Source organism: Sphaeramia orbicularis, chromosome 3, assembly GCF_902148855.1.
Source record: "Sphaeramia orbicularis chromosome 3, fSphaOr1.1, whole genome shotgun sequence".
Classification (NCBI taxonomy): Eukaryota; Metazoa; Chordata; class Actinopteri; order Kurtiformes; family Apogonidae; genus Sphaeramia; species Sphaeramia orbicularis.
Window position 1 is genome coordinate 38,374,414 of NC_043959.1, and position 23,007 is coordinate 38,397,420.

Here is a 23,007-nt window from a genome sequence, read left to right on the forward strand (position 1 = left end):
TACAAATTTTAAGATGTAGTTGACCAAAATGGCTGACTCGATGCCAGTGTCAAGGTGAGAGGGTTCAACAGGACTGACATGTGGATTTGCACCTATCATCCTCATTTTTATGTGTATTCCTGCCAGCTTTTTATGAGTTTCACCACAATCGAGTCACGATATTCAGTTTAAATTCCAAACAACCTGTTGTAGTGTTAAGTATCACTTTAAAGGCCAACCACATTTACATATGATTTCAGCTGTTTAGACCACATTTTTTGTTGATGTTGGCTGAAACTATTCTGGAGTATGTCATGGTCATCATAAAGGTGTAACTTGCTCTGCTTTAACAAAATAAACACAAAAAAGTGAGTCAGCAAAACCTGTCAATCAAGCATTGCCTGCACACACCCACGCTGTCAAAATTAGGTCTAGGTAAGAGCAGCAGTGTGTTTCCCATGTGCAGATATATTGGTGGTTTTTCACAACTGAAATATACGGAGAGTATTTTATACAAATACTTTTTATTTAACTGTTTTTTATTACATAATTCTTCCTCTGCATAAGTTTGTTTTTGTAATATGCTGGAGGGTAGTACAAAGTCTTTCTCTTTAACAAAACTATATCTCCTGCTTTCTTTTATTTATTTATTTTTGTCAGTTAAACTTTTAATGGTAAACTACTGACAAGCCTTCCTTTAATACTGCATAAATATTCTGCTTTTTCAGTGCATGTACAAAAAAGATTTACAAGCATTATTATTGGAAAATCGAACTCAAAGCAAAACAAAACAAAACGTTTTACTGTGCACTGCTTGCAAATGAATTATCAAAAAAAGAAGAAAAAAAGAAAAAAATACACCACTGATACGACTTAGTTGATGTCACTGTGGCAGCCCTAAAAAAAACTACGATCTGTCTGTCAGTCGGATCACAGAGGCAACAGTTTAATAATGTTTCAATCTCAATAACCCCTGTGCTGGGTTTGCTATAATCCCATCCTCTAATCACAAGCAGTGAACACTTTTTGTTTTAGAGGTCAGCAGAAGGGAATTTAGAATGATACGATGTAAAAAGTATAGAATTTAAATTGGGTTTACTATGGGACACAGATTGTCATCACTGAAACAGCATAAAAAAAATCTAAAATTAGCAGAACCTCACCTCAAGGAGAGTCTCCTCACTACTATTTATTTTTGACAAGGGTGATGAATGCTGGTCCAATCACCTTTATACTTCCAAATATTATGATCTGTCAACTTAAAAGACTTTTAACAACAGCTGGCGTGAGCATCGAGAAAAAAAACAGATGTAATTACATGTCTGCAGTATCACTGTTTACACAGATCAGTGGGAAAAATCTGTCTCGCTATAAATGAATGTAACCTCTGTGAGTATTCTGTCTCCCTGCTACAGCACACTTAACCTGAGTTGTTCCATTAGAACAGCTGGTGGTACAGGACGCTAAATTGGGGAGCTTCCAGCTGTGTGTGCTCTACTGTATGTGAATGTGAAACAGGGTAGTGCTATAAAAACTGCAGCATGCATGCTCAGCAAAACCTTCCCCGGACAAATCACTACTAAAAAAAAAAACATTGCTCAGTTTACAGTTGTGCGTCTGAATATGGCCGCATTGTGTTTTATTCTCTGTGATGCTGCTCCTAATCAATGCAGTCCGTATCAGATTTCACAGTGTGCAAGCATGACTCAGTGTAAGAGCTGGCATGAGTCCTACAGCGTTTTCTAGGCTCACAAATGTACCTTTGTCCATTCTCTTGGCAGAAACATTATAATCAGAAAGTTGCTGCATCATATTCGTCTATTGATAAAATCTGTAAAAATGCGTTTGGCCTCTGTTGACAGTGTTTGGCACAGTGACATAAAAAGACCAACAAGGTCATATTTTGATAAAATTTTATAATGCAATTACAGGAAATGTACATTTGTACACATATTTTCATTAAGTTAAGTCAGTAACAACTAAATTATGGCTATTATATGTTCAGTCTTGCTTCAGCCAGTTACAGAAAAAAAATGTAATTAATTTGTTCATCTTTTGGATTGAAGTATTAGCTCATTATCCTAAAGGTTATCTTGAAATGAACTGTATGGTTTGAGTCATGCAGGCAGTGATAATATAACAATAAAACTGGCAGCAGAAGCAGGCTGCGTACTTCGTAGGGGGAAATTATGTAAGATGCAAAAGCACTTCTTCAAGTCAGCCTCAGCCACCTTCTCTACAGTCTTTATTTTCTTTGCATAAAGCTCACATCACATCTCATCTTAAATAGTTCACAGTCACCAAGCGAGCCAGAAGACAGTGCAGCTGTGCACAAGGAGGCCGTCCATTAAGAGTTAATGGATTCACTTTCACAAAAGGACCTTAAAGCCACAGTTCTCAGTGCTGTGTCTCGGTGGTAAAAATAGAATCGAGGCAGAATGGACGGATGCTATTTACAGTCCTCCAAATATCTGTCGCAGTAACTGGCCACCTATAGTAGGCCTACTTTTCCCTGAACATGAGGAAATGACAGCATAAATCCCCTCTGCTTTCCAGATACAGTGATTACATCTCACGCACTTATAATTATTATTCTCCTCACGTCACTGACTGAACTCTGTAATATCACAGGAAAATCTAGGATTGCATAAGAAGCATTGCACCGATTGCCCTTAATCTGAACTGTAGGACAAGAATGAAATGGCTTTTACGATTTCAGGTGATGTGAATATCATCAAATATCACCCAGAAATTTACTTTTGAGTTAAACGTCGACTGCAGTTAGCTCAATTTATGATCAATGTGTCTTGTCTGTGGGTTATTTATGATTGTAGAACCTCTGCATAAGACAGATGAAGCACAGACACACTTATTGACAGGGTGGCACCGGTCTGTCTCCCACCGACCCCTGTGTTTCTGAGTGTTTCTGTGGAGTGGATAAGGCCCCAGTGAGTGGGCACCAGCACTGGGCAAAGACCACAGTAAATGTTTGGAATGCCTTTGCTTGAGCTTTATCAAACAATAGAGGGCTTATTTGGTATTTGATTTTCCAGATGATCACAGGATGCCTTGCTGTGCACACACACACACTTTAAGCACCTCATAGAAATTAGCCACAAAGAAAGGAAGGAATTCTAGGGATAATATTTTGTTATATAACCGCTGTGTTATTTCAGTTTTGCCTCACCAACAGCTGAAGATTTAGGTTGCGCCTGTGCTTTCTATGAAAAATGAACTACATTATGAATGATCCACATTATACATATCCCTATATTCTCCTTTTACTGCATATTGCAATTATGGATGCTACACATTGCACCTTTCTCCTTATAATAGACTTGTTTAGACACAATTAATCTTGAATATTTTCCCACTGAAATACTTAAAAAATAAATCCTTAAAATGTAGGGCAGCAGCGAGTGAGGTTTTTCACAACCCTCTGATCCAATCATATAAATACACATCTTATTAAGTCTTGCATAGTGGGTGTCTGCTTATCCCACAGAAAAGTCAAGGCGGACACATTTATATTCAAGGAAGTCAAGGAACACATTTACATTTAAGTATGTGAAGCATGTATCTTCTTCTTTTTCTCTAATGGGGGATTAGATCCTGTCGGTGACATTGATTTGTCAACACTGGAGCCTTGACATTTGGGGAAAGCAGAAACAAAATGATGGCAGTGGTGATGCTAAAACACAAAACTGAAACGGATGATGACTCCAAATGCACGTTAAAGCACGCTTCTTCATGCCAATTTGTAAAACTTTTAGATTTTGTCATAAAAAAAAAACAAACAAAAAACTTAAGGGCTCCTCTTCATGAATGGCTGCTGATTTGTGTACTCCTCTGGGTGATGTGATTCAACAAAATCTGAAGTCAGGAGATGTTGTATGGGAGGAGGAACATCTGAAAGCATTTTACATTTCACTGACATTTATTAAAAACAGACTGTGTTAGTTGCACAATCATTAATAAACAATGCTATGCTTTAATTCATTTAATAAACTAATTCTACTGAATGTGCTGAATCAGCGGTAGTTTATGGAGTTTGGTCAGAATAAACATCTGGTCAGTCACAAAAACAACCAGACAAAAAATACTAATAAAGTGTAAGCATTTGCACTGCAAAACTTGTAACTGCAGATGCATTAGTGTTTTTGCTCACTTCCTATGGCTCTGAGCTAAAGGAAGTGCTGTTGTAGTGGTATTAGAGCCGGTAGTATTCTCAGTCAACCAGATGCACAGGCTGTGCAACTACGAAAAGGGCCGAGTAAGGACAGCATTAAGCACACCCACTGGGTTAGTCTGTAGTTTGGTGGTAATAAAACATTTCTTCATACGCCTCTAAAAAGCAGGTTTTTGTTGCTTGGCATACTCTGCTGCCCAACCTAAACAAACTGTGCACAGGCAGCCCAAGCCTACCCACAGGCTGCTGGACACTCAGTTATTCTATGCAGATTATTCTCACCACCCACCATTTAAAATACATTTTATAACAAGACTTCATCCAAAGTGACAGTTTGTTTCCATCTACACCTTCAGGATAGTCCAGTCAGTTGACAATCTGAATAACCTTGCAAAATGTCATGGCAGCGTCAGTTTCATCTGTTTTCCTTTAGTTCGGAGTTGTACATGAAAACAGACTGTACATCACCTACTGATGTGGATGGTGTTTATGTTTAGATCCGTGTGACTACAGCAGTAGTGGTTTTAATGCAGTCATTTAAAAGAAAAAGAAAAAAAAAAAAAAAAAAAAAAAAAAAAAAAACCTCCTTAGGAATATTTATCTCAGGCGTTATTCCACCAGTCAAGTCACTTTCCCTCAAAGCGATCTTTACAACTAAACCGTGCTCACATCAGTTTTCTTACCGTTTTGCGCCGAGATGAAGGGCAGCATCAAGTTCCCCAGAAGGACCACCGCCAGCATCTCTGCGTTAGGATGCATTGTCGGGGCTCGATGTGAGTACCAGGGTCGGACGAATGTGGGAGGAGAGATCGTGTATTGATCACAAGATCTAGAGAGATGGGCCCAGCATAGCACCGGGCTCTTTAAAATACTCAACCAAAGATGATGATTTAAAAAAAAAAAAAAAAGAAAAAAAAAAAAAAAATTAAAAATCAGAAGAAATATCTCCCTAACTGAAAGACCTTTTTGAGGACAGTGGTGAGGGAGGTCCGGGAGGAGGCCAGCGGCTCAGGGATGCCGATGTTCGGCCATAGGCGGTGAAGAAGCCTCGTCGGATTGCGGAGGAGAGGTCTTCGGATGTCAGGGAGATTGTCCACAGTGGAGTTCCAAAGATTCAAAGATGCGCAGACCGATGCGCATTTGCGCCTCCACGGTCACGGTTCGGTGATTAAAATGAAAGTAGTGCACAAATTATTCCCGACGGGAAGTGATGTAGCCGAAACATAAGTCTGTTATCAGCACCGGTCTATTTTTAATACCGAAAAGAGGAACAGATGCTGGTAGGACACCGACGGCAGCAACGACAAGCTGCGCGTGCCCTATGCGCTCATGAGCGTGGATAAATACACACACAGTCATATGTGAGCAATGAAGTACTATTTTTTTTGTTTTGTTTTGTTTTTGTTTTTTTGCAGATACTTCACCACTTTCTATTCTGTTGTAATCACACATTTATATTATGTCCGCGAATAAGCTTTATTTTTACTATATTTTTGTGAGATGAGTAGGTGCACCTTTTCTTCATCATCATCATCATCATCATCATCATCATCATCATCATCATCATCATTATTATTATTATTATTGTTTGAGTGATATTTGCATTTTCACTCAGTGTTTCTTATACTCTCAGCGACAACAAACATCTGGTCTGTTATATTTAAAACAAACAAACAAACAAAAAAAGACTTGTAGATGTTATTTTAAGCATTCCAGGCTCAGTTTTCCCCAGTCACATCTTTTCAAGCCCACTTCACAGTGCCTAAACACTTTCTCTGGTCACGGTTTAATGTGAGCAGATTATGGTGATGCTCTTGAGCTCACTGAGGTCATTTATAAATTATGTCATCACATCAGTGGCCTGGGTGTGCTCTGCTCTGTGTGTACCACATCCCCTTGAAAGTTCAACATGGCCTCCTGTAATCCTCTCTATCCTTAATCTGCGCTGCTACATGGGCGACCTCATGTGGTCACTAGTGGCACACTGAGAACAGATTAGTGTGGATCTCCAGTTGTTGAATTCCACACAGCTGAGGCAGATGAACCAAAACACCTGAGCACTGGATGAGTGCACATTTAAGCAACTAAATATGTGTGATAAACTCAGTGAACTTTCCATTTTACTTCAGATTATTGTCTTCATTTCGTGCTCAAACCTGGGCTTGTAAACTGTTTAGAAATGGCAAACGCACGCCCTCTGGCATATACCTACACCGCCATGTGTGTTTATTTTCTAGAATACTACAAAAGGCCATTCTGTGCTCAACTGCAGAACAAACTTCCCTCCACTTTACAGCCCTCCCTCCAGTTTGTGCAAGGGAGACCACATTTAAAATGTAACCCCACCTGAAACCCTGCACAGGCCAATCAGGGTGAAAAATGTCAGAGCAGACGGCACACCCTCCTTTGTTCAAAACCAATCAGAGTGGAAGTGTGGCATTTTGCCTGAGGGGAAAACTTACCCCTGGATGAGTTAATTACGCATCACTTAGCTGTTGCCAATGTGTTCACAACGGTGGACCCTCTTTTGGGCTTTTTACAACGATTGTCTTCATTTTTCGGTCAATCTAGTATGGAAAGTAGACAACAATGGCTTACCAGGCTGAAAAATGAACTTAGCAACAGTCCTCTGGTATCAAATGTGGCTTTTGGCTTTATCCTCATGGGACTAGAGAAGCTGGTGGAGCTGGAGTTTGAGTGTCCTTGTAACCCTACATGGAACGGAGTATTTTCATCAGCGTTCTTCATCATCCCTGCTGTTATGGCCTTCACCTTGATGCTGATCATTCAAGGATGCAGATGCGATACGTGGTGCAGGAAAACTGTTTCCCTCTCCAGTTTTGTCCCTGCTGTTGTGTGGCTGATTTTGTTGTTCCTCGATGGCCAATACTTTGCTTGTGCTATGACAGACTGGGAGGGTAGATTTGTACTAGTGGACAAGGCAGCTCCGCAGAAGTGGTGTGAGCCAATAAGTGAGGGAGATGTCACCCCACAAGAACTCATGCTCCGCTCACAGCAGCTCTTTGTTTTTTCTCAGGTGAGTTAAATACTATTACGTTTGTAGGAGACTATGTAGGATGAGAGGAGTCCAGCCATTCACTCAGACTTGTAGAAATTGTAAAAAAAATAAATAAAAATAATAATAATAATACACTGCCGCTGACCTCATTGTTATCTGAAACTGTTCATACACCTTTTGTTGATATTTGTTGTTTCACTCTCTTGCACCCTAGGTCATAGGCATAGTCCTCCTCATTTTCATCTGTGTGGGTCTCGTAGTGTATGTAATCAGAGAAAGCTGCCAACAGGAGGTGGAGTTGCAGGATGCAGATGTAGCAGAGCTCACTGTGCTCAGGATGAGTTCTCTACGCACCAGAACATCATGAGTGGACTCACACCGCCCTCCACACCTGCCCTGCTATCACGGACACCTTGGAAATACTCACATAAAGACTTTACACAAGGTTTTGTAACTCTCAACAAGTGTTTCCCCTGTAAAATGGCTTGAATGGTCAAATATGCTTCCATGTGAAACATATCTGTGATTATTAATATGAGTGAAACCGATATTTTTATTATTTTTCTTTATTATCAATGAATATGTACCCGTATATGTGGCTGTGTTTATCTGATACCCCCATGCAGTGACTTACTAGTTATGTTTAAAACCTTATATACTTTGAAAATATTGTTTTATTTTACACCTGAAAGTTTTTGTTGTTCTTTGAATCAGTTATATTGAGATAAGTGGAAACATCCACTAGGCAGCTAATATTGAACTGAGTATTAGTGCCACTGATGAAAATGTTTAATTGATGCGACTTTTAATATTGTATGTTTTTGTGTTTCCTCTTGGGTAAAAGTGTCTCCTGTTTTAAGTCTGGCCCCGTCATGTTAAACCTATCTAGAGTAATGTAATGTGTATGACAGCTAGAGATGTAAAATCATGTATGTGATCATTTGTATGATGGCTGCAACCAGCCAAAAGTAACATGTAGACCAGGGGTGTCAAACTCATTTTAGTTCAGGGGCCACATTCAAAACAGTATGATCTTAAGTAAAATAATAACAGTGAAAAAAGTAAAATTACATTATGAAAATGTTACATCTACAAACTGTCCTTTAAAAATGTGAATGACATGAACAACCTGAAATCTCTTTAGAAAAATAAGTGCAATTTCAACAATATTATGTCTCAGTTTATCATTTATACATGTACATTACAACTTACAGATCACAGTGGATCTACAAATACACAAAAAATGTACTAACAGGCAGAATATTGGTAAAAATCCATGTATTTTTCTTAAGACATTTCAATTTGTTCATATTTGTTCAGGTTACTCACATTTTTTGTGAAACGATAGTTTATAAATGTCAACATCTTCATGTAATTTTACTTTGTTTACACTAAAACAAAGCGAAAACTGTGGAGTTGTCATTATTTATAGGTTACTATGATAGTATTTTACTGGTCTGATTCATTTAAGATCATATTGGTCTGTATGTGGAGCCTGAACTAGAATCATTTTGAAACCCTTGATTATGAATATCTTCAGTGTAATTTTTGCATTTCACAAATTCATTCCACGGGCCAGATTGGACCCTTTGGTGGGCCGGTTTTGGCCCGTGGGCTGTATGTTTGATACCTGTGATGTAGACACAAATTCTATGATGGTATATCTTTCTTTTTTATTGTTTTGTAATAAAAGAATTTATTTATTTAAGTTAAACCTTCAAGGAATGTTTACAGTAATGTTATGCATTATTATTAGCATTATCAAATATGTTAGCGTTCACAAAACAGTGTGAATTTAACTTGAGAGAGTAGGCTGTGGTCAAATATCCTTCTAGTGATGTGTGTTGGATAGAACAACATAGTGCGAACTGCAAATATGCTCTTTGTTGTTCCAAAAGTGTACTGCAACATTGGGACTATCCTTTATTTGGTTCTGTACATAAAATACCCTAACACATCTCAGACACTAGCCTTTGACATGAGGCTTCGTATCAAAAGTTACACAATGTCAACACTTATCCTTGAAGTTACAGAATGAGAGTTATGGCTTGGCTATGACTTATTTACAGCATTGCCAGAGTGCCAGTTAAGCCTATTAAGTGTAGAAATTGGGGCAGACCTTTCATGTTCATCCTCTATGAACACTTATGCAGGACTGTCTGCAAAGCCCTGAGGAGCATGTTTCCTTTATCCACCCTCACTTTTACACACAACAGGGTGTCATGTTAATCAGTACACCCCAATGTACCCCCTTTTCTGAGGCTCTGAGGATCTTACCTAATTTGACTTCCCTTCATAAGAAATAAACGGTTATATATACATGTTCTTTTTGGAATCAGTGTTAAAAAAAGTGACAGTCATACAAGAAACAAACTGTACTTTCAGATTTTCCACATAACATATATACAATTCTCACCCCCCACCCTACAAAGTCCCGGGTAGCACATCCCAATCTGAGATTAAATGAATAAAGAAACAAATAAAAGCAATAATATTAGTAGGTATGACACACATCAGGCATAAATAATTAAAAAGAAAGAGAAGTTGGAGTTGGACTATGTGACAGATTTCAGGGCAAATAAGCTTGTGTTGGGCTGCGTAAGGACACGTGTCATCAAATGATTATATTTTGACTGGTTTTGTAGGTAAATTGTTTTTAGTCTATAACCCATTTAGTCTCTGATACAATTTGACAAACGCTGCAGCTGAAGATGAATGTCATTTACAAATATTTCTGCTCTTCCAAGTCCTGAAGTTTAGTGTTGGGAATGGTGAACATGACACAACCCCAACATGACATGTCTATTAACCTATAAAGACCCAGTGCTACTTTTGTGTCAGTTCCCAATTGAATTTTTCTCTAGACTGAACCTTTCTTAAGAAATTAATCACCATCCATCCATCCATTTCCTTCCGCTTATCCGGGGCCGGGTCGCGGGGGTAACAGTCTTACCAGGGATGCCCAGACTTCCCTCTCCCCAGACACCTCCTCCAGCTCTTCCGGGGGAAAGATCACCATTTGTTATGATATTATCCTCTGTATTTTGCATATTTTTCAGTGAAAATCATGTATTTTCCTGTATTTAATTCATGGATCATGTAGATGTTCTTAAAAGCTCAGATTAAAGTTGAGGGTTATTATATGAAAAACAGAGACTGAAGAAAAGTGCTTTTTTCAGCAAAGACATCAATTACTGAACTAAAAACAAGCATCTCCATCCACTGTTATTAATTCAACTCCATGGGTTTTACTGGTGAATCAATGTTGTAGAGGATGACAGTGTTTCCACGTTCACTACAGAGCCTTTGAACGTCCAAATGGGTCATATCTGATGACCATAAAAAGATGATAAACTGCATTTTCAAAAAAAAATTATATGTATTGGTAGGTTTCCATGGTTGAGAAGCGATTAAACATTTTATATCTGTGGTGGAGAGGAGATCCTTTAGAGACAAATGGATTATATTAATATATGTATTTATTCACTTAAAATAACAATACGTGAATTGAATGATACTTTAGTAAGGAGAGGAGGAGAAGAAACCCCAAGGAGAGGAGAAGCCATGAAAAAAGCAGAGGAGAGAAAGTCCAAGGGAGAAAGCTGGAAAAGAAAGCTGGGGGATCTTTTTGCATATCTGTGGGTGTGTATGAGAGAAACCAGATATGGACCTTAGAGGTGAACAAAGCCCCAAATATGGAAATGTCACACAAGTGGTTATATAAGAATCAAATACCTGACCAAATGTGTTCAAACGATGCCGCTACATATCAGTAGATGATTTTGGTTGCCAATGGCTGTTTGGATCTTCATGGGTTAAGCTGTGAGTACTGGGACTCTTATTCCAGTCTAAAATATTAATTACACATTACTTGTGGTTGGACAAACCTGACAAACATTTAAACTAAGATTTCACCAGCAAGTATCAAAGTCGGAGAGTCCTGAGTAGTCAACTTTTTTTTTTTTTTTTTTTTGCATGAAGGGAAGAATAATAAAATATAAGATAGCGACAAGTCTCTAAATCTAATAAAGTAAAAATGAATATGGAGGGTGCGTGTTAACTATTGGTGATGTACTACACATGGACACATCACAACTTGAATATTGCTCAGTGAGTTTATTGCCCTTAACCTGTTAATCACATCAAGTTCATCCTATTAAAAGTATTATTTAAAATCTAAATAAGATTTACTTGCAGCAAAATATCCCTGTACCAGACTGTCCTTGAGTCTGACCTGAATATATTTTATGTGTTGTACAACTAATCAAAGCTGTAGCTGCAGGTGAACTGTACAGACAATGTAACAAAAGACATAAATGAATGATTTGAGTATAAAAGGACCAGTCGTGGTGTATCACTTGAACATTTGAGTCTGAAACTGGATATTTCTATGGACATTAACCCATAAAGACCCAGTGCTACTTTTGTGGCTGTTCCCAAATGAATTTTTCTCTCTATTTAACCTTTCTTAAGTGATTTATCATCATTTATTATAAAATTATCCTCTGTATTTTGCATTTTTCACTGTAAATTATGTATTTACGTTTATTTAATTTCCTACATTTAATTTAGATGTTCATGAAAACTCAAAGTTAATTCAAAAGTTATTATATCAAAAAAAGAGAAAACTGAAGAAAAAGTGAATCAATCTTGTAGAAGATGACAGTGTTTCCACGGTAACTACAGAGCCTCTGAACGTCCAAATGGGTCGTATATGATGACCATGAAAAGATGACAAACTGCATTTTACACTAATTATTTACATATATTAATCGGATTAATGGTTCAACAGATTTTAAACATTTTAGTTCAGTAGATGGTGGAGATTTGGGTCTTTATGGGTTAAACTAAGAGAGAAAAGAACAAAAATGCATGCAAAGCTTGTACCAGTTGATAAAATACAAGCTCATGGGCAGTGAATTAGCATCTATTGTGTGTTTACCTTTCTTCTGAACTGTAAATGCTATTGCTGTGGACTCTGAACTCAGATTATAGTTATCGCATGATCACATACTCTTCATGCTGCATATAAATAAATCATTCACAAATAAATTGCCAACCAGCATATAAAAAATAAATGCATGTCAAAAGTGTGACAGTTCCCTCATTCAGAGTACAGGGTTTGTGTAGGGAACAGTTCTAACACTTCTATAGAATAACAGCCTGCTTGTTGGTATGGTGTTGTATCTCAGATGTGGTTATGGTTGTGGAAATAGTCAGTAGTTGGTATAGTTAAGATCTCAGCTCTTAACATCGTGGGTAGATGAAATTCAAGCCACTGTCATGCCATGTTTGTTTCTTTTCTAGTTTGAGTATATGGTGCGAACTCAGTTACTTATATGTTTAGTTCAGTGGTTCCCAAACTTTTTTTGGCTCATGACCCCATTTTAACATCACAAATTTCTGGCGACCCCAGAAATTCCGAAAGGAGACTTTTTTTTTGCTAAAATTAATTGGTTTTTGATCATGTAATAGTTTGCTATACTATGTTGCAAATAAACGTTAATTTTAGACAACATTTAGTCTATATAATGTATATTATTATGGACAGAGGTGGAAAAGCCAGGTTGAGATTACCGCACGAAGTGAGAATTTTATTTTATTTTGATATGTACAGTCAGTCCAGCTTGTATTTACAAGGCTGCAAATTAATACTGAATAAACAATAACTCAAACTATGAATTATGAAAGAGCTGCAGCATCTTAGCAACACAACATCACAAACCACAATGAACATTTGAAAGACAAACAGTACCACACAATGCAAAAATCAAAATCTTAACAAGTGTATTCTTCTCATTTCTAGTCAAAATATCTCATCACAATTAAAATAAGACATAATCACCTAAAGAGTAACTTTTCAGTGAGATATAAGAGCTTATTTTTAGACAATAGATCTTGAAAACCTTATTTCAAGAAATCTTACTAAGATAATTTTCACTTGTTTCATTGGCAGATTTTTTGCGTGAATTAAGCAAAAAAAAAAAAAAAAAAAGATTTAAGTTTGAAGAATGCTTTGAGTGTTTTTGCCACTGTCTGGACATGTATTATAAAGAATCATGAGACATTGAAACTGAAAATATGCAGAAGAATGGGTGAAATTAAATGTTTCCATGATAGAGGATATTATAGACATGTCATGTACCTGTTACTTCAATTACTATCAGTCATGGACGGCATAGGAACACCTGCATATTACCATTTCCTCCTGCTCCAGGTGAAAAGACAACCCCAAAGGCAATGATTTTCTGAACTTCTTTTCTATTTTTTTTTTTTTTTTACCTCTTTTCTGGCTTCATTTAACTGAATCTTTTTGCTCATTTGTATTTTATGTATTATTTTAACAAAGTGTACAATAGAGTATCCTGGAAATTACTTTTCACTAGTTTGTGAAACAGAAAACTAGGAAGTATCCTACATATGAATGAATGGATGTTTTTATTATTGTGTCTTGCATAAAAAAAACACGCCCAGCCCTTACATGGACTTATAAGACACCAAAAATGCACACCAAAAATCAAACACCAAAAATACACATCAAAAATCAAACACCACATATTACATATTTCCTTATTAACTAATTAATTTGGTTTGTTGGTTTGTAGAAAATATATATTTTAAGAAGAAAACTATCTCTGGTGAAGAAATATTACAGAAAGAGCAATGCTTGTTATCATACACTATACCTGGAACCTGTAATGCAATATACAAGTCACATGTTTAACTTCAGTACTTTGATAAGACTGACCCTAGGACTAGATTTACACATATATCAAATGTTTTCAATAGCCTACTAATAATCTACTGCCTTTTAATCTTTATGACTGTGTTTATCACTTGAGTGTTTGTTCAAGTTGTGGGCTTAGGAATTTCATGGTGGCATTATGAGTATGGGTAAAAGTCATGAGCAGTATAGGAAAAATACTCTCTGTATTCTTCAAATGTCAATTAATAACGAAGAAAAAATGATGCTGAACTGTTGATTGACTGAATGAAACTCTTCACAGTTGTGCTTGCAATAGCATATTGTATTACATAAAGGAGTTACCAGGACTTTATTTCCATATATAGATAAATAATAGTAGAGGTGATTGCATGTCCAACTACCACCACTCCTTCACAAGGTAATGATAACAGTAATGAAGTCAGCATTAAAGAGTTTTCATTGACTAAAAATAACGGTGCTGGACAGTATGGATTTAAATGGTTGATTGATTGATTGATGTTTAACTCAAAGCAGTATAGAGCCAAAATAAAAGTTTTGGGAAAAACATTTGACCAATTCCATCAAATCACTGGGAAACAGGTTTTCTCATTTCCATATTTTAAAAGTGTAAATATGAATCATGACTGTACTTTTTTATGTGATCAGTACTATTTGTTAATCATGTTTTCTTTTTGTTTTCACACAAAATTTGGAGCATAAACACCTAATGAAAGCAACAGAGGTACACAGAATTATGAGCACAACTCCTGATAAGAAGAGCATCACATCCACAGAGTGATACGAATACCATGGCATTCTGTAGGACTCTGTTCTCAGGTGAGCGGCACCTTTGTGTCTCATGACAAACTCAATCCAGAAGAGGGCGGTGTCCAGAGGCTTCATGGGCTGGTCTCTGTGCAGTCTGGACAGTCTCTGCATGTTCATCCTGTACGAAGGATCATTCAGGACTTCCTGGATACCCTGGTAAAAGATGTCTTGATCCATTGAAAAAATATCAATAATCTTCCCAGCTCCTCTTGCATCGATTCTTAATAGATTATCAGGCTGATCAAAGATCAGTGGTAGTCCCAGGATAGGGACTCCATGGTAGATCGCCTCTTGAACTCCATTAGTTCCTCCATGAGCTATAAATAGTTTAGTCTTGGGATGTCCTAAAAGGTCATTCTGTGGCATCCAGTCGACCAGTAAAGTGTTGTTTCCCAGTGAGGCCGGTCTGTCACCTGTGTACCTCCAGATGACTTTCTGAGGTAATTTGGCAAAAGCTGCAGCGATCTCATCAGTCAGGTCACGAGGAAGCACTCCAATCAAAGTTCCAAGAGACATAACGATGACTCCATGGTCCCCAGAACTCTGGACAAAGTCCTCCAGGTCCTGAGGCAGAGCTTTTGCAGGTTTACACTGAAATCCTCCCATATAGACAACGTTAGGCATAGTCGGACGAGGAAACTCAAACACAAAGTCAACTCTCATGAGCCAAAGGTCTGCTGCTTGAAACAGAGAGAAATAGTCAATGTCTGGGCCCAAATGTTTTTCAATCACAGCTTTATAGTGTGGTAAGAGAAATGCAACTTGAATTTCTGTGACAGCATAAACTATGACATTAAGAAGTCTTTGGAAAAAGCTCATTTTATCTGAAAGTTCAGTCCCCGTCATTGGAATGTAAGAGAGAGGAGAAGGTGCAATTGTCATATGGCCTTCACCAGTTGAAGTCCACCTAACATTAAAAACAAGAGGTAGACCCAGATAGCGAGCAACAACGGCACCTGCTGGACTAACAGGATCTGTCAGGACAAGATCATATTTGGCATCCTTTATAGACTGCATCAGGTGTTTGTCTTCAAGAAGAACCTCAATTGTTTCACTTATTGTTTCACTCATCTTAATAGAGCTTTGCATTATCTCCATTTCAAGTTTAAAGCGCATCCAGGCAGACTTTCCCTCTCTTTGGATTTCTAGTAACTTGGCCACAAAATTTGATAAGAAGTCTTCATCAAATCCAGAACCTGTACCGAGTGTAATTGCAGTATAGAATGGGGAGGTTTCCTTGATGTACCAGCTGTCTGATGACCGTACAACAGAAACCTCATGGCCTCTTGAATGCAGTTCTTCAATTATGACCTTCATGTTCACCCAGTGGCTTCCGTCAATGGGGAAGACTAACACTTTCCCACCAAAAACAAGACATGGACAGAGGATGCAGAGGGCGATCCACACACCAGGACAGCGCATTTTGAGCCTAAAGTTTGGAAGAAAAAGAAAATGTAAAATCATCATTAAATTTTTCAAAGGCCTAGGTTTGATTTCAGCAATATTAAGAAAGAAACAAAGTCAAATGAAAAACCCTTGTAACCTAGATAAATATTAAGAATGTTATATATTTAAATATTAAAATGACACTTGCTTCTTGTCTTGTAATACCTTACAGCGAAGTTAAGTTCAAAATAGGCGATGATAGATACATTGCATATATGAGGATATTTTCTAGTAATTTACAGCATATATCATTAATACTTCTCCTGCCTCTCCCAAAACCTATAACACATATTTTTAGTTGACATCTCCATTTCCTGTATAATACAATGATGCACTTATGAATAAGATAAATATGATAGATATAGACCTAAATCATTTGATTAACACGGATCCATTTATTTTTAGGACAATGTTATAAACTGAGTGACAGACCTTATTAAACTAAGTTGCTCTTAATTTTATAAATACACTCTGAATTGTTTCTCTTTAACCCATAAAGACCCAGACACCCATCATCAACCAAAATCATCAACTGATCTAAAATGTTTAATAACTTCTAATCCACAAATCCTATTAATACATTTAAATAATTCGAGTAAAAAACAGTTTGTCATCTTTTCACGGTCATCAGATACGACCCATTTGGACGTTCAGAGGCTCCGTAGTGAACGTGGAAACATTGTCATCTTCTGCAACATTGATTGACCAGTCAAACCCATGGAGTCAGATCAAAGACAGTGGATAGAGACACTGGGTTAATGTTCTGTTAACAATAGATTTGACTGAAAAAGCCCATTTTTCTTCGGTTTTCTCTGTTTTTGATATAATAACCTTCAACTTTAATCTGAGCTTTTATGAATATCTACATGATCAGTGAATTAAATATAGGAAAATACATGATTTACATTGGCAAAAGGCAAAATACAGAGGATAAAATCATAACAAATGGTGGTAAATAATTTAAGAAAGGTTAAATATAGAGAAAATTCACTTGGGAACTGACATAAAAGTAGCTCTGAGTCTTTACGGGTTAAAAGATTATATCAGGGTAACACGCTAAATAGTATTGCCTCTATATCATTCTGTAACTTTTAATTAGATCACCTCAAACCTCAAGATGCAACCTGATTATGTTTCCTAAATGCAAAATGATATTAGACATTTTCATCAGATAAATGCATCATGTTAGCTTCTATTTATTAATCCCATCAAATTAGATGCATTCAGACTGAAGATTAATTGGCTAAAAACCTTAAAATATAGTAAAGCAATACAAGATCCAGTATTAAATGTGTATGGTTTAACTTAACTGTGCTCATTTACTTGCTCTGTAATGTAATGCTCATGCAATATGTAGAGCTAAGAGCATCTCAGCGACTGCTATAGTAAGAAAATTTATTACCCAACATATATGTTCAAAGGTAATATCATAAAGGTGGTTCTGTTCCAAAACAAAATGAAGCTATTAATTGTTTCCATTAACAAAAGCAGGAAAAACTAAACTAAATAGCGTTACCTTTTTTGGCATCCAGTGAGAATATTTTTCAGTGATTCTTCTTTTTCAAAGCACAACGCACCTGCTGTACCTTCCACATTCAGATGTAGAAAGACTTTGGTACATGAAGATCATGTTGTTAAATGCACTGGAGATAAGAGAGTACAAAGGGCAAAAACAGAACTACGTATTAAAATACCTGTGAATTTTCTAGTTTCCTATAAATCCTGCTTTATTGTGATGACATTATTCCAATCCCTGTCTCTGCCTCTAAACAGAAATGACTAAAAACAAATAGAAATATATCATAGTTAAATTTTTTTTTATTGACAATGAGGTCTTTTTCATGATCTGTCCTTTAAGAGTATTCTCATATTGCAATACTCATCAAAGCAGAGTACAGTGAAGTTGAAAGGCTTTGTTGAAATAGTTCATTAAATTACTGCATTGATTTTGTCATGAACAGTTTATGTTTTCTTTTACTATTCAGGTTTTCATTTTATTAAATTATAAAAATGAAAGAAAAATAAACTGTTACACACATGCAGTTGTTGAAATTATTTTGTTTATGATGCATAAACTGATTTCACTTGTTAAAACTGGCTTGTCACAAGTGGTGTTCCACTTTTAGCTCTTTCAATACAGAAAAAAATACAGTCAAGTCAAAGATCGGTCGAAAAATTACTACATTAAAAGGTTAATTCTTTGCCATTTAAAACCAATTATAGACAAGCTGGTTGTGCTACAATAATGTATGACTCAGTATATGATTTAACCATTTATAATAATAATAACTTTATTTGTATAGCACCTTTAAAAACAAAGTTTACAAAGTGCTTTGACAGAGGGCACAACAGCAGGATACACGAAGAAAATAAAATAAAAACACTAAAACAGAAGCAACACAATTAGAGAGATGTATGAACAAGTTAATTATCAAACAAGATCAAATTTAAAATTAAAACTAAAAATTAAGGTTAAAAAGGCAGTAGACATCACATAAAAGCAATTCTATAAAAATGTGTTTTAAGAAGTGATTTAAAAGATGTTACTGATTCCGCAAGCCTTATCTCCTCGGGCAGGCCGTTCCAAAGTTGAGGGGCCCTGATGGAAAATGCCCGGTCACCTTTTGATTTAAGCCTCGACTTCAGAACAGCTAGGAGCCCTCTGCCCGAGGATCTAAGGCTGCGTGCTGGCTCGTAGTCAATTAACATTTCTTGTATATAACTTGGGGCCAGGCCCATTCGAGCTTTAAAAGTGATCAGTAAAATCTTAAAATCAATTCTAAAACATACAGGGAGCCAGTGGAGGGATGCGAGGATGGGAGTGATATGACGGTGTCTGCTAAAACCAGTGAGAAGCCTAGCTGCTGCGTTCTGGACCAATTGGAGGCGAGAGAGTGATTTTTGGCTGATGCCGGACAGAAGAGAATTACAGTAGTCAAGTCTGCTGAATATGAATGAGTGGATGATTGTTTCTAGGTTGTGGTGTGGGACTATTGGTTTGATTTTGGAAATAGTTCGTAGCTGGAGGAAACAGGATTGTATAACTTTATAAATGTGTAATTGGAAGGAGAGGTCTGAGTCAAATATTACCCCGAGATTTCTTGCGGTGGGAGTAATGTTTGAGGAGAGGGGACCGAGGCTATTTTTTATTGCAATGGTGGAGTTTGGTGGACCGAACAGTAGGACTTCTGATTTGGAGCTGTTTAGTTGAAGGAAGTTCTGGGCCATCCAACGGCTTACATCATTGAGGCAGTTAGACACAGCAGCTAGGCTTCTGGAGTCATCCGGTCTCAGGGGCAGGTATATCTGTGTGTCGTCCGCGTAGCAATGAAAGGAGACGTTGTGGCGTTTAAAAATCTCACCAAGTGGGAGCATATAAATAGAAAATAAAATCGGGCCTAAAACTGAACCCTGCGGTACACCACAGGCAATCTGGGCTTTGGAGGATGTGTGGTTGCCTATGGTGACCGCAAAGGTTCTGTCTAAAAGGTAAGAATAAAACCAGCTAAGAGCAGTGTCTCTGATGCCAACCCAGGTTCTAAGACGTTCGATTAAAATATTATGATCCACAGTGTCAAAGGCGGCACTGAGATCTAAAAGAATTAAAATAGCGCTCTCTCCTCTGTCAGCTGTTAAAAGAAGGTCATTGGTGACCTTGAGGAGGGCAGTTTCTGTACTGTGTAAAGCTCTAAAACCAGACTGAAATTTCTCAAAGAGGTTGTAATCAGACATAAAAGCTAAAAGCTGGGTTGAAACTACTTTCTCTAAAACTTTAGATAAAAATGGGAGTTTAGAAATAGGTCTATTTAGAGTTTTTAGTTCATCAGTTTTCATTTTCCTTTCAAACATATTTAAAATCAGCAAAAATGAATATAATAAGTGCAATTGTTAATGACAATGACACAATGTGACAAGGCAGTGTGTCAGACTGAATACCAATGGATCACATATTGTATTTACAGCACAATGAATATGGGATATGGAAAAAATAAACTTTTTTTAAAGAAGACAATATACTTGCCAACGTGTTCCTGCTGCTCTGTTAATCATGTTTTCTTTTTGTTTTCACACAAAATTTGGAGCACAAACACCTAACGAAACCAACGGAGGTACACAGAACTATGAGCACAACTCCTGATAAGAAAAGCATCACATCCACAGAGTGATACGAATACCATGGCATTCTGTAGGAATCTGTTCTCAGGTGAGCTGCACCTTTGTGTCTCATGACAAACTCAATCCAGAAGAGGGCGGTGTCCAGAGGCTTCATGGGCTGGTCTCTGTGCAGTCTGGACAGTCTCTGCATGTTCATCCTGTACGAAGGATCATTCAGGACTTCCTGGATACCCTGGTAAAAGATGTCTTGATCCATTGAAAAAATATCAATGATCTTCCCAGCACCTCTTACATCGATTCTTAATAGATTATCAGGCTGATCAAAGATCAGTGGTAGTCCCAGGATAGGGACTCCATGGTAGATCGCCTCTTGAACTCCATTAGTTCCTCCGTGAGCTATAAATAGTTTAGTCTTGGGATGTCCTAAAAGGTCATTCTGTGGCATCCAGTCGACCAGTAAAGTGTTGTTTCCCAGTGAGGCCGGTCTGTCACCTGTGTACCTCCAGATGACTTTCTGAGGTAATTTGGCAAAAGCTGCAGCGATCTCATCAGTCAGGTCACGAGGAAGCACTCCAATCAAAGTTCCAAGAGACATAACGATGACTCCATGGTCCCCAGAACTCTGGACAAAGTCCTCCAGGTCCTGAGGCAGAGCTTTTGCAGGTTTACACTGAAATCCTCCCATATAGACAACGTTAGGCATAGTCGGACGAGGAAACTCAAACACAAAGTCAACTCTCATGAGCCAAAGGTCTGCTGCTTGAAACAGAGACAAATAGTCAATGTCGGGGCCCAAATATTTTCCAATCACACCATGGTAAAATGGGCAGAGAAGCACTTCAATTTGTACTGCAGTGTAGAAATAAACTATGACATTAAGAAGTCTTTGGAAAAAGCTCATTTTATCTGAAAGTTCAGTCCCCGTCATTGGAATGTAAGAGAGAGGAGAAGGTGCAATTGTCATATGGCCTTCACCAGTTGAAGTCCACCTAACATTAAAAACTAGAGGTAGACCCAGATAGCGAGCAACAACGGCACCTACTGGACTAACAGGATCTGTCAGGACAAGATCATATTTGGCATCCTTTATAGACTGCATCAGATGTTTGTCTTCAAGAAGAACCTCAATCATTTTGCCTGATTTTTCATGGATTTCAGTGCCCTTTTCTATCATTTCCATTTCGAGTTTAAAGCGCATCCAGGCAGACTTTCCCTCTCTTTGAATTTCTAGTAACTTGGCCACAAAATTTGATAAGAAGTCTTCATCAAATCCAGAACCTGTACTGAGTGTAACTGAAGTATAGAATGGGGAGGTTTCCTTGATGTACCAGCTGTCTGATGACCGTACAACAGAAACCTCATGGCCTCTTGAATGCAGTTCTTCAATTATGACCTTCATGTTCACCCAGTGGCTTCCGTCAATGGGGAAAACTAACACTTTCCCACCAAAAACAACACATGGACAGAGGACGCAGAGGGTGATCCACACACCAGGACAGCGCATTTTGAGCCTAAAGTTTGGAAGAAAAAGAAAATATAAAATGTATACTGCTTTCTGCCATCTGCTGATTAAAAAAAACCTACTTGACTGCAGTTTGTTTATTGACTCAAACAAAAGCATTCAGACTGACAACCTTTAAAAGTTCTAATATAATAGATAACTGTCGATGTACTTGTCTGCTGCCATAGTAAGATAATATATATCAGTTAAAATGTAATGTTTACAAAGTAGTTCCCATCCTAAAATATTGTCAATATGAATTGTTTCCATTTGCACACAAAAAACAAAGAAAGTTACCTCTTTTGGGATCCAGTTAAATATATTCCAGCGTCTCCTCTTTCTCAGCCAGTTCTTCCAATGTTAAAATGAGAAGACGACTTTGGTTCTTGGAGAAATTCTCCAGAGATAAGACGATACAAAGGGCAAACACTATGGCCCACAGGCATATAAAAGTACAACCTAACATAAATTTTAACTATCAGTTGTCTATCCTGTGTCCTGCTTTGGTGCCATTGAATTATTCAGTTTCACTCCTTCTACAAATAGAGATTAAGATAAAGAATGAAATGCAAATATGGTTTAACTTAGGTTTGGGTCACATGATGCTAAGTAGAAATGTGACCACAAGTACAGATTTAGCAGCAATGTTTTCACTTTGCACTCCTTCAGTTTCTCTGCTCTATTTAGTGTTTTGCTCCTATTGATATGGCAACCAAGAGCACCTACTGATCTAAAATGTTGGGAATTGTTGAACCACTGATCCTAAAATCCTTCAGTCATACAACACTGACAATAGCCACCAATACATTTAACTAACTGTGGTAACATGCTGTTCCTCAACCTTTTTTTTTTGGCATCAGATATGACCCATTTGGATGATCAGAGGGTCAACAGTGAACATGGAAACACCATTCCACATATTGGAATACTGCTTCATCAATAAAACCCATGCACTTGGACAAAAATGACAATGGTTGTAGACTTGTTTTTATCTTTGCTTAATAATATATTTTAATAAGAAAAAACATTTTTGCTTGAGTTTTCTCCATTCTGATATGATCACCTTTGAATTTACTCTGACCTGGTCTGAACATCTGTGTGGTCAGTAAAATAAATACAGGAAAATCCCTCTGTCTCACTGAAAAACACAGAGGATAAAATAATAAATGGTGATGTGTCACTTAAGGGTTGTGCAATGTCTTATATGCGTTGGTTGTTTTTAT

At 37.4% G+C, this 23,007-nt stretch overlaps 2 protein-coding genes and 2 pseudogenes across 4 annotated transcripts in view; 1 reads left to right on the top strand and 3 right to left on the bottom strand.

The window, feature by feature from the left end:
• The window catches only part of nptnb (neuroplastin b), a 31,881-nt gene extending 26,806 nt beyond the window's left edge, over positions 1–5,075 (bottom strand). The window contains exon 1 of one of the 3 annotated variants that reach the window (XM_030131090.1): positions 4,852–5,075. In XM_030131090.1, the coding sequence (XP_029986950.1) occupies positions 4,852–4,927 (76 nt within the window). In that variant the 5' untranslated portion in view covers positions 4,928–5,075. The remainder of the gene's footprint in view (positions 1–4,851) is intronic. The other 2 variants (XM_030131089.1, XM_030131091.1) reach the window with 2 other exon arrangements.
• A 479-nt stretch (positions 5,076–5,554) lies between these two features.
• Positions 5,555–8,214, top strand: LOC115417106 (calcium homeostasis modulator protein 6). The gene is made up of 2 exons (XM_030131092.1): positions 5,555–7,205; positions 7,402–8,214. The coding sequence occupies exons 1-2, from the start codon at positions 6,741–6,743 to the stop codon at positions 7,552–7,554; spliced, it is 618 nt and encodes a 205-aa protein (XP_029986952.1). The 5' UTR covers positions 5,555–6,740; the 3' UTR covers positions 7,555–8,214.
• A 6,354-nt stretch (positions 8,215–14,568) lies between these two features.
• On the bottom strand, positions 14,569–16,121 carry LOC115438791 (UDP-glucuronosyltransferase 2A1 pseudogene; annotated as a pseudogene).
• A 4,088-nt stretch (positions 16,122–20,209) lies between these two features.
• On the bottom strand, positions 20,210–21,731 carry LOC115417187 (UDP-glucuronosyltransferase 2A1 pseudogene; annotated as a pseudogene).
• Between the last annotated feature and the right edge of the window lie 1,276 nt (positions 21,732–23,007).